We start from the raw sequence: 11526 nt of genomic DNA, 5'->3' as shown, positions 1-11526 counted from the left end.
GTGGCCCAGGGGAAGCCTAGTGCAGTTGTATCGTGGGTGTTGCTGTGCCTGCAACAATCTCCTCTTTTTTTTCCTACATAGGCTACTAGGCCTACTAATTATTCATCTGTACATGTGGGTGTTTTAAGGTTTTTTGCATCAATACTGCCAAATGAATGCATACAAATATAACCTAATGAATATGCTTTTAGCAATATGAGTTACTTATGTTACTTATATGTTTATGGTATAAAACAAACGAGTCAAAGGTCACAAAGAGACACAGCACAGTTATTCTGATCTAATGGCTTGCACAGTGGTTCTGCAGGTAAAGCTTTTCCAACCAGCAGTCTTCGAGACCTATATGAATAATAGATGTTGTAAGGAGGTTTGTCCCCAAGACATGCAGTGACAGTGCGCAGTGCATTACTAACATACTGACATTTGACATAGCCTTAATAAAATAGTAGAGATTACATCACCACAGAAAAAAGCCTCCTAAATGTAAACACCTTTTATTTATTTTTACAGTTAACTTGGCAGAATATTTTGCTTACTTTGTTAGACAAAAATGCAAATGTGCATACTGAATTTAATAAATGTATCTCTTTGGCATGCATAAAAATGACTAACAACACAAAGGTGTGGAACGTTTCCACACATACATCGATGTACATTACAGCAGAAACAACATAATCACATCCACTGTAAATACAATTCACATGTCATTTCAACTGTATGCTCGCAGACCGGGGCAATATGGATTTTTACTTGCCCCCAAAGCCAGGTTCAAAGTAATGTTAAACCTCTGAGCATTGAAAGACAAAGGATGCTGCAAACCAGAGCGCTGTAACTTTGAAAATAGTTTGAACTGCCATTGATCTAAGGTTGAAGCAAATACAATAATAAATGCAATTTATGGTTTTGTATTAGAGATCTGCTTCTGTAGTTTTCAGACTGTGATGACTTTATGACTATACAGGCACAGTGAAAAATCACAGATGATCACAGTTACAACACAGGTGTTATATTGCCACATGGGTTCCTATTGGAGCACCGTTGTCACAAAGGACATTCCACTTACAATTTATAATAAAACAAATACTGTGTGAAAATGTACTGTTGAACAATGCACATATTTTTGACATCCTCTCTACAGGAATCCCCTCTTACATTCAGACTATTGTACATTGAAGGCGACATTTTGCAATACTTTTTTTGACCACATAGAAGACGAGACAAGACACCAGCAATATATCCACAGGAAGTTATTTAGTGAGAATTAAAGTGCAAAAACACAAGTCGGACATTCATCATCTAGGCTACAGCAAATTCGGCCTCAGTTGAACTTGAGACTTTTCAGGAAGAACACTTATTGATTGAAAGTGTGAGGCGACTCCTCACTCCTTAACATTCAAGGAGTTTTAATTCCAGTGTCATTCAGATTAGGATGGCTCAGAGATCATAGCATGTCCTCTGGTGTACTTGGTCAATTATAGACAAGGACGGAGCTTCACATTCAGCACCGATCATATTCTGATTTTAGCGAGACATCATTCGTACAAACTCTGTGAGGAGAGAAGAGTACAATTATAAAAATGAACGGTTGCAGTGAACTCTGCAGCATACCCTGAAGGGACGATTCTTCCTTAAATTTCCTTATTAACTGTTGTCACTTTTGAATATAGATTGTTTTGTAAGTTGCAGAGTAACCTAACTATGAGCCAAAAAGCATGTTCTTCCATGTGCTCTTTATAAAGGCAAGTGCAGGTCCAAAAACATGATCCAGGAAAGGTTGCCTAATCTTAAGTGGTGTATACAACAGTGGGAAAAAAGGCACACTATCCTAAGGTAAAATAAATGTATTATTCTATTATCTAACTACCAACATGTATAGACTCAGTGAAACACTGATCACTTGCCCCGAAGACGGTTTGGAGGTTGTCTGCACCACTTAATATTTAGCAAGACTTCCTGGATTGTCTATTAAGTTCCTACATGGTCCCAAAAGGTCTGTGGATTATCCTGAATAACAGCATCATGATTTCTGTAAAAATACATTGCTGTTGAGTTTTTAAAAAATATATATTTTGGCGCGTTGAGCATGCACCACAAACAAATCAATATCTTCAACACTCAACAGCTCACCAAAAAAATACAGAGTAATTAAAAGCACTGCAGGTACAGTAGGAGGGAAAATGTGTATTTGTATTTTGGGGTTAAATGTAAATATAAATTAATAGTTTGTTAAAGCGGATTTACCTTCAAAGTCAACCAGCCCATCACCATTAAGGTCAACATCCCTCAGGATATCTTCCACCTCTTTTAGTCCCACCTGGGAAAAAATGTTGGCAGCATTTAGCACAGCACCTCAAACAATGGGTATTCATGCAGTAATGATATACTGTAGAGGTCTTTTTTCTCTCTCGCATCTAAACCTTACTTGTTGGCCTAACAACTTCCTCATTGCATCTCGGAGCTCAGATGTGCTTATGGCTCCATCTCCGTTGGTGTCAAACTGAGAACAAAAAGAAACAACATTAGAAATGGAAAATAGTAAAAAAAAAAAGACATCCCAACAAGACATCAATTAAGACTCTTACCTCTCTAAAAGCTTCTTTTAACTCTTTTATTCCAATCATGTCTGCAGTTTCGGCGAGGAGTTTTGGGCCCATCAACTCTACAAAATCCTCAAAATCCACATGACCTCCCACTTAAAAAGAGAAAAGTTTGGCACAGTTTCAGAACCACAATACACAATGATATGCTTAACATAATAATACACAATTCAGACTTACAGTTCATGTTTATCTGTTGACTCAGCTCAATGAGCTCCATTTCAGTCGGCATGTATCCCATGGTTCTCATACAGTTTCCAAGGTCTTTACAGCTGATAAAACCATCCTTATTCTTGTCAAACTCCTTGAAAGCATCCCGCAACTCTGTAGAACAACAACAGAAATATTATTAGCATTTGAGTTGTAGTGCAGTCATTTTAAATACGTTGTGTACTTATTTATTTCACTTCAGAGTTGGTTTTGAAAATAACTTTGAAAAACATGTGGTATTTAATCCTCTTAAAATACATTTTGTTAAAGAAATACAAATTAAAAAAGGTAAACTTGCCATCCATTTCCTCCGGTCTCAGCTCTCTGTCCTATTGAGAAATGACATTTAATAATTGGTCAGTACAAAACCAAAAGCATTCATCATGATCACACATCATAACAAACAAAACTTGTCTATGAGCTGCATCCAAATATACCGTCGGCAATGCTGTTACTTGAGTAACACCCGAACCTAAATCAGCGAGCTTCTCCATAACAACCCTCTTCTTCGGACGCCTTACGGTAAAAGGTGTTAACAGTAGTCTGAGCTCACATCTTGATGATAAACATGAATAGTTTGATCCCTATTCACAGAAGAATGTGACTGTTTCTTTTTTTTTTTCAAGCGCTTGCTTACGATGAACGCAACCTTTAAAGGGCAGAGAGCGAAGCAGACATATCCCAGAGCCCTCAGGGGTTAACAGCAGGAGCAAAATAAGTCTAAACAACACTGTGTGTTGACGTCAGGTTTCAAAGAATTGTCTGACCGGAAACACCGTTACAGAAAACATCGAAGGTACATGAGCAAATGGATACTTGGGCAGCCGATCCAACATGTGTGCTCCATCAACGCTTTAATTTGTCACTCCATCACTGTCAGTTAATCAACCCTCATCTCTTACATCGACATGCTCCAGGCCTCATCACTTAACTAATGGGGCTTCCATTGTATTACAGTTTTCATGAAACATGAAATATTAAGCCAGCTTGGTCTTTTCGTGCAGTTTACCTATCACTAGACTGAGTGATCAGAAATCTTATTAAAGTGTGGACAAAAAGATAAATGAGCAATGCAGATTGGGTTGTAACTATTTGCTTATGCTGAGAGTTGAAAGGGTATTGATACCACGTTCATATCTCCAAGGTGAACAAGAAGCTCTGGCCAGCAGCTGGTTAACTTAGCTTAGCATACAAATTCTGTAGAAACAAGGAAAACAGCATAACTTTGTCGGACGGTAACAAAATGTGCAGATCAGCCTTTAAAAAAATAGTAAATAGTAAACACGCCATATCATTTTGGATGTGCACGTCAGAAATGATGATGTAACTCCCCTGTAAAACAACACATATTCCTTGTTGTTCAAGCTTTGGCGCTAAGCTAACCTGCAGCTGGCTTCAATTTAATTAAACTGTCAGACATGAGAGTGAAATCAATCTTCGTATCTAACTCTTGGCAAGAAAGTAAACAAGGCCTTACATTTATGCAAAAACCCCTTAACACTCCTTTAGACAGTCGTCAGCTTTCAGGCTCAGTCATTTTCCAAACCCTTGTTTTCCCTTCTGAAATATGACTAGATATCAATCAGCAGCAGCAGTAGTGGAAAAAGTAGGAAATTAAGATAGAAAGGAATTGAGAGGGTTTACACCCTGGAATTAATAGTTGTTGTGGCATGAGTGTGGTAATGATATGATCCAAGTTAGATATAATGCTGATGTACAAACAGACAGATTAAAAAAGGTTTGTTGAGACTTACGTACAGGCTGCCTGCACGTGGCCACTCCTTTACTCAGGAAGATAAAGGTTTGCAACCGTATGTTGCTCACCAGAACGCAGTTTTGTGTCATGGAAACAATGGACTCCTGATAAGGCCCCAGAAAACACTGCCTGGCCCATATCCTCACAGGACAGCACCCCTCTGAACCTCCTCTCAGCATCCTGGAGCATCTTTTCCAGAGGGGTGCAGAGACAGTGTTAGAGATCTGAGCAGCTTCACACCACAATGCAATAAAGATATAGGACATGTGAAAGTCAATCTAGACTCTCTCTATTCTTGAATATAGCGGCAATGGATTAATTGATAAAACAGAAGTACTTCTAAGTGAGACGTGCATGTGTATGAAAGAAACTATGTCGTAATATGAAAACATGGCAGAAAGGCTAAACGCATCCATAAAACAGCATGCTGCCAACTTTCCACTCATCATTCATAACTGTTTACTCGCCACGTTGTAGGGACTGGCACTTCACAGGTATACACTGTCACAAGAACAGTAAACATACTCAGAAGCAGAGGAAAGACAAGCTAAAGCCCCAGGGAACAGGCTGCAGATGTTGTAATCACATAACTTATTATGCTTTGAAGACATCAGGACACATTTTGTCCCGTGGGATATACAGTACTTGTTTTTTGGAAAATAGTTCGTGTTGCACATCAAAGTTCTGCCAAAGTCTAAAGCCACTAATCTATCTTGTTTTATCACAATGCACTCTAGAGCCAACTACTATACCACCAGTGCAGATTAACTTTCGGTTCACAATTACATTTTATTTCAAACACCAACATTAAACAGTGAGGATATTATAAACGTCTAACTCTTAAACTAAGTCTGCTATAATCAGGACACATGCTTGTTTTTGTCAAGATATCACAGAAAAACACTATAAGGATATCATTTAAAAACACAAACGTACAAATATCTTCCAGGGTTTTTGCAAAATGATATCTGACTTTTGAGCAGAAAGAGCAAATGCAACAGCTGTGAAGAAATACGTAAAAACACTGCACTACTGTCCAGTTTACTTCACAAGTTTCAATTTCTAAACCAACCAAACAAATTGAGAAAGTCAAATTGTTAAAGGGCATCACACTACAAAAAAACAATCTTACCGTTCTCAGAGGCCAGTCTAAGCAGTTTCCCATTCCAGAAGAGAAAAGAGGCACTAAAAAGGACCATGAGGACCTTTTCTCCGTTAAGTCTGCCGTTTGGATTTTGGAAGAAGTGCAAACAAGCGCAAGACCCATGAAGACTTGGGTGCTAACTTACAGCTCGTTGAAAAAACTGTGAACTGCACTGTACTATGTGGAGAGAGTGACTTTAGCAATAGTAAGAGCAGCCAATGATACAGTGAGAGAGCGAGAGAGAAGTAAGAGTGTGGGTGAGAAACTAAATGAGAGGGAAGTGGGGCCAAGAAGGGAAACAGAATTATGCCTATTAAAGGAAAAGAAGGTGATCCACTGTCTTTAAGATATTTCACCCAGCTGTCACACCGACCACAACACAGACAATTCAGCACGGATTCACAGGCACTTGACATGAGAATAAACAAGATAAATGGGGTAAAGGGTGTCTGCTTTCCTTTCCAAGCAAGTGACATTTGTTTCATGGTCGCACAAATAAATTGAGAGATGTTTGTTTTTTCTGTAAAAATCAGTACCATGCAGGTTTACAAGAAGACCCTGTAAGGACGTGTTTCCAGGCTCTTCACCTGCACTTTCAAGTAATTGACTATAATACGCCAGTTTGCAGCCTTGAGGTTGCATTTCAATTCATATGTTGCACTATTTCTGCATGCGCTTTTGTCTTTCTTCTCTTACACCCCCACACATCATCCTCTGACCTCTGCAGGCATAGCCAAGTTCACCTTGACCTAAAGCAGCAACGTGGAACCAAAGAAAAACACATTAAGACTGTGAATGTGTGAAGAGTCCATCTGTAATGTACAGCTACATGTATATATCTACAGAAAATCAGAACACAGAGAATGTGGTTATCCTTATCTCTACACAGAACACTAGTGAGGGTGTTTCTCTTCATGAATGGCTTCAGACAATTCTCATCCCTGCTGACAATCTGTTCATTTCCATTAAGGCTTGTCGAAAAAAAGAAAGAAAACACTTTACTTTTAATTGCATCGTTTCATACAACATGCCAAAGATAGTGCATGCATCTCTCCAACCACCATGCCTGTTATTGAACTCCATCTAGCTCATCGTCTCATCAAATAACCTTTTTGAGGTCACGCTAATGTTTTCACAGAGCTGCCCACGGACTGACTCACAGGTTATTTGTAGAATCGTTTTTTATACTATAAGTACTAGAAGATGTTTCTCTCGAAGCCACAAAGGATGATCTCTGTGTTGCCATGCTGAGTCAATTTCATGGCTGAGTGCGTCCTAATTTAAATCACTTCCTGATTTGAGATCAGATTAAAATACAAACACCCTACATGGCAAGAACTAAGCTCTGACTTATTTCCCAATCACTTCTAAGCAAGTGACTGGGAAAGAAGTCCAAATAAACAACAAATGATCAGGAGTTTAATTAGCAACGCAGAGCTTTTTGAGGATTTGAAATGCAAAACTAAAACTGATTTCTTTGACAGATTTTAGCTTGGTAAGCCGACAATGATGCAAATCACACTAAGAATCATTAAGCGGAGCTCTTTTCTTTGGGAGAATACATTTAAGGCTCAATATAGAGACTCCATCACCGACAGACATTACAGTGTTTATCTTCTTTGCCTTTGACCATTACATTAGCATATTGAGAGATTTCTACCTCTCTAGGTTTCCTCTGTTCCAGAACATCCACTTCAATAAGAAAGGCCTGCCTGATTGAGAGGGTCTGTACAGTAGGTGGTGCTGTATTTACCAGTTACATAAGAAATGGATGTGTAGAAGAAGCTTTTCCTTGCTCAGTCTGTCCGGTAATGACAGTGTTTGCAGACTGCATCACAGAGCACATTAACGTATATTGATTGTAAACAGGACGTCAGTGTAGCCTGAGGCCACACTTAACCACTTTATTTCTGTGTGCACTTTTCTAGAAATGCTTGTAACAAAGCACTATTTCTGCACGGCAAGACTAAGGGACTTTAATGCGTTTTATTTTTAGATATGCCTGAGACATATTTGTTAATTCATTCAAATGGTGGTGAATTAACTAAGTTAACCATACATTGGGTTTTTGGTTTAGGATGTGACAGAGTCTTTTTGGGCCTCAATGCATCCTTGCACTTCACAAACGTACAAAAGACATTTGCAATAATAGAGTTAATAGAATTCATACAAAAAAGCTATAAATACTGATCCAGTCATTTGCATACATTTGATGGTCTTACCTGTCCAAACAGTGAATTGAGGATAGTGCGTACATTTATATCGGATGCAGAAGAAGCAGCACTTGATCTCCGGGAGTGGCGGGAGGACCTGCTGGAGAGCGGCACCAGGGAGCAGGAAGACGGGGATCGACTGCTGACCTGAGCCCCGCTAATAGCCACGCTGACCCCTTTATGGTCCCTCGGCTCACAGAGGGGAGCCCGGTAATCGTTGCTGTCCGACAGAGAGGGCACCCTGGGGACCGTGCGTATGTGCGTGTGAGAGTGCCGGGGATGCTCAGCTTCAGGCGGTGTGGCTGCAGCCGGTGGAAGGTCGTCCCGGTGCTGCTTCCTGCGGTGGTGGTGCCGGTGTGTGGGCTTGGATGACCTGCAGTGCTCCTTCACACCGTTTTGCTCCGGAGAGTCGGGAAGTTGGCTGTGATGGCTGTGGGACTTACACTTTCCCCGAGTGGCTGCATCGTTACCACTGTCCGGGCTGCCGATGAGGGAGGGGTGGCACAGGGGTCTCCGGGCACTGATTTCGCACTCGGCCGACAGGAAAGACTCCTCGGCTTTGCTGCTGCTGCTGCTGTGGAGCGCGGCGGGACGGTGGTGATGCTGGTGCTGATGCGGCTGATGATGACCTCTCCGGCTCTCTGCCGCGCGTTCAGGGAGGTGTGTCGGTTTCCTCGCCGCAGAGGAGGACTTCAGTAAGGAGGTGGTGGATTCCGATTTTGGAAAGGAGGCGCTCATTGCTGCAGATCTGCTCTAGTCTGTCTCTGTGGGTTGATCGTCGATATCATGCACCGATTCCTCTCCATTGTCGACCCATAATAGCACAGCAGCCAGAGCCTGCCCGCGTGAAGTTAGGATACATCTCACCACCTGATTGCTGTGCGGCAGCGCGCGCACACAGAGGGGCACACACGTCGCTGCAGCGCGTCACCCTTTCATTGATGTGAATGCTGGTCCCTGGCATCCTGGCAATGACGTGGGTGTGGATGTATAGTGAGATATACACCTATCAGAGGTGAGCTAACTTTCCCATGACAAAGGCAGACCAACCAGATATAAATTCCAAAGCACACGTAGGCTATTGTTGCAATAGGGGTGATTCACATTATGCAAAATGTAAGATATATAATTCTGGGTGTGGAGACAACATCCTTAGAAATACTACAATTCCCACTTATAATGAATTCATATGTAAAGCCATTAATGATATATTGCTAAGGATATGCAGCACAATGTGAGTGAAGCTTTTAAACATAAAGTGTGTTTTGTTGGCTTTGCTCTCCCAGTGGACAACATTTAATTTAAACCGTATTGTGTATATCGAGAGCCAGATTAACCTTCTCTGGGGCCTCAGTGCAAAAATGAGGCATGGTTCCCCATACCCCCTACATACCAACCATGAGTTATACACTGAAATGACTCATGCAGGTAAGTTAGTCTGTGATCCTTTGCTTTAACACAAATGCGTTCAAAGTTATGCATTATTTGGGCATACTATTGTTGAAACAGGGCATCCTGTATGACAGGGCCTCAAGTTTGTGAAAAAGTCAAGTGCCAACCTGGCCTGTGCCTTAAAGCTTTATGCTTTCTTATGGCCAGGAGGGGGCGACGCCTCCGGTTGCAAAAATAAGTCAGATTACACAGAAGTTTATGAGAAAATGTAGTGGTGTCAGAGCATACTGCTCAAAGGATAACCCTTGAGCATACTATACTTGTATGCGCTTCATATTGTTATCCCCTCGCACAATGCTACAGTCCTGCTCTCTCTCAAACGAGCTTCACACTGCTGCTGTGTTTAATATCCTGAGCATTTGTAACAATAACTACTATTACCTTCTTTAATAATTAAAGAGCTGTGACACTGAAACAAAAACAATTATGTTCCCATAAAACATGCACTTTATATATACGAGCAGTAAGGGCTTTCTATTATTGGCATCAACCTCACATCAGCATGTGCCTCCACCGACGTTACAGGCCTACAGATGGTGCAACACTTGAACATCTTTAAACTTAAATGAGATCAGCAGAGGCAAAGATTTTCCCAGTGAGGGATGCAGACTTGTATTCAGCATCCTTTTCAGTACAAGCAGGTGTAAGGCCTAATAAACCATTTATTCTTTATGAACCCATGAAACCAAAATATGAGTGATGAAGGCACTATATTTATGTAAAGAGAGACACTAGAAAAAACAAATCATTTGGAGAGGTTGGGTTATTTTGCTGCCTTAAGATGTGTTCTTTCAGACTAGTGAAAAGAAAATATCGAATTAGTTTGTTTTGTTGCACTGTGTCTATTTGTGTCTGCACAGGACAGTTAGCATTAGATATTGCCTAATTTGCATGTCAACTTTTAAAAAACTGAACCGTACATCTTTTTGTTATTTTTTCATTACCCTGTTCTGTCTTGCAACATGTATGCATGTTCAAAATGAGTTATTTTCATACTATCTGAGTGATTTGCCCAATAGGTAACCTTTGACTCTTACATGTGAATGTATTTAGTTACTCAAAAACATAATGTCATATGTATATTTAAAAATATTTTTTCAGAAAAAGTTGTAGTCAACTGGAGAGTTTTTTTATGGTGATATCCATTCGTTAAAATGTTTTCCCATGTTGTGGTGTCTCTCCTTCACATCATGTAATATTGCCACAGCATTTGAATGCTTCTGGCTTCAAATTCTCCAGAGGGAGTCTGACAAGAAATAATTGCTGTGGAATCAGAGCAGCGACAACATCATTGCATTCCTACGCCTCCCTATGCCACCTATTTAAAACGGCATCTGAGTGAAATAAGACAAAACGATCTATTTGTCCCATGGTTTTTCCATTACGTGTCTTATCACTACCAGAGTGCCAATTCTGTAGAAGGCAATAATCTCCAACATTGGTCCTGCAGTGTGTTGTAATCAGTATTTCCTATTTAGTGTTGCAGCAGTTATTTTAATTAATGAAATGGTCGATTCAGCAGAACATGCAGAGGTGGGGCCGAGTCATTGTTCTGCAAGTCCCAAGAAAGGCTCAAGTTTTTGCAATTACTTCTTAGGTCAAGTCACTAATCAAGACTTTTAACTCTTATGTCAACACCAATAGGAGCTAAGTCCAGTCCTGAGTCCTATACTTGAGGAAGTTTAAATTAATTCGTAATGTTTTTTTTGGTTACCAGCATGTCGTTTTTGTACTCAAAATAAATAATTTTGGCATACACTTTTTCCAATTGGAGCTCAGTAACGTAGCGTTAGTTTTTCTCTACTGCACCTTGATTGGATGATGTCAATGTGGATCTAAGGAATGAAGTGTCGACTTGCTGGGAAGGAGAAGGGAGATTTAGGAAATGAAAGTAAGTTAATCGACCCGTAGCATACATACAGTACAAACAATTGAGTTTTTGGGTTTGAGTGAGGTGAAGGTTTTAAGTACTTTAAGTCAAAAGGCTCACTTCCAAGTGAAGTTACCAGTCATTGATGGCACTGGTCGAGTTTCAAGTCTTTTTCGGTTTAGTCAAGTAGGGTCTAAAGTCATCAAATGTGTCTCTCGAGTTCAAGCCATGTGACTTCTCTGATCAAAAGAAGTCTGTGTAAAAGTGACACATGTGACAACAGC

At 40.4% G+C, this 11526-nt stretch overlaps 1 protein-coding gene across 3 annotated transcripts; it reads right to left on the bottom strand.

Annotated features, from left to right (window-relative positions):
• Positions 1-204: 204 nt before the first annotated feature.
• Positions 205-8815, bottom strand: cabp1a (calcium binding protein 1a). Of its 3 annotated transcripts, XM_034212427.1 has the most exons (8): positions 7930-8103; positions 4566-4752; positions 3106-3136; positions 2778-2921; positions 2583-2692; positions 2423-2497; positions 2242-2314; positions 205-1547 (listed from the first exon to the last, which is right to left on the bottom strand). In XM_034212427.1, exons 1-8 carry the CDS (start codon positions 7962-7964, stop codon positions 1522-1524), a joined length of 681 nt encoding a protein of 226 aa, XP_034068318.1. In that variant the 5' UTR covers positions 7965-8103; the 3' UTR covers positions 205-1521. The 3 variants fall into 3 exon arrangements, with proteins under 3 accessions (XP_034068318.1, XP_034068316.1, XP_034068317.1); XM_034212425.1 differs by lacking the exon at positions 4566-4752 and having other exon boundaries at positions 7930-8815; XM_034212426.1 differs by lacking the exon at positions 4566-4752 and having other exon boundaries at positions 7963-8815.
• Positions 8816-11526: the final 2711 nt, after the last annotated feature.

This window comes from Gymnodraco acuticeps, unplaced genomic scaffold (assembly GCF_902827175.1).
Source record: "Gymnodraco acuticeps unplaced genomic scaffold, fGymAcu1.1, whole genome shotgun sequence".
NCBI lineage: Eukaryota > Metazoa > Chordata > Actinopteri > Perciformes > Bathydraconidae > Gymnodraco > Gymnodraco acuticeps.
The sequence above is the reverse complement of the archived record's forward strand: the minus strand, read 5'-3'. Positions and strand labels throughout refer to the sequence as shown.

Bases quoted from the DNA above. Each gene is read 5' to 3' on its own strand.
- cabp1a (XM_034212425.1), bottom strand. From the start codon at position 8,658: ATGAGCGCCTCCTTTCCAAAATCGGAATCCACCACCTCCTTACTGAAG. The intron at 2,922-3,105 runs GCAAGTTTACCT...GTTGTTCTACAG, and splicing joins GAGACCGGAGGAAATGGATG to AGTTGCGGGATGCTTTCAAG. The intron at 2,315-2,422 runs GTAAGGTTTAGA...ATTTTTTCCCAG, and splicing joins GGAAGTTGTTAGGCCAACAA to GTGGGACTAAAAGAGGTGGA.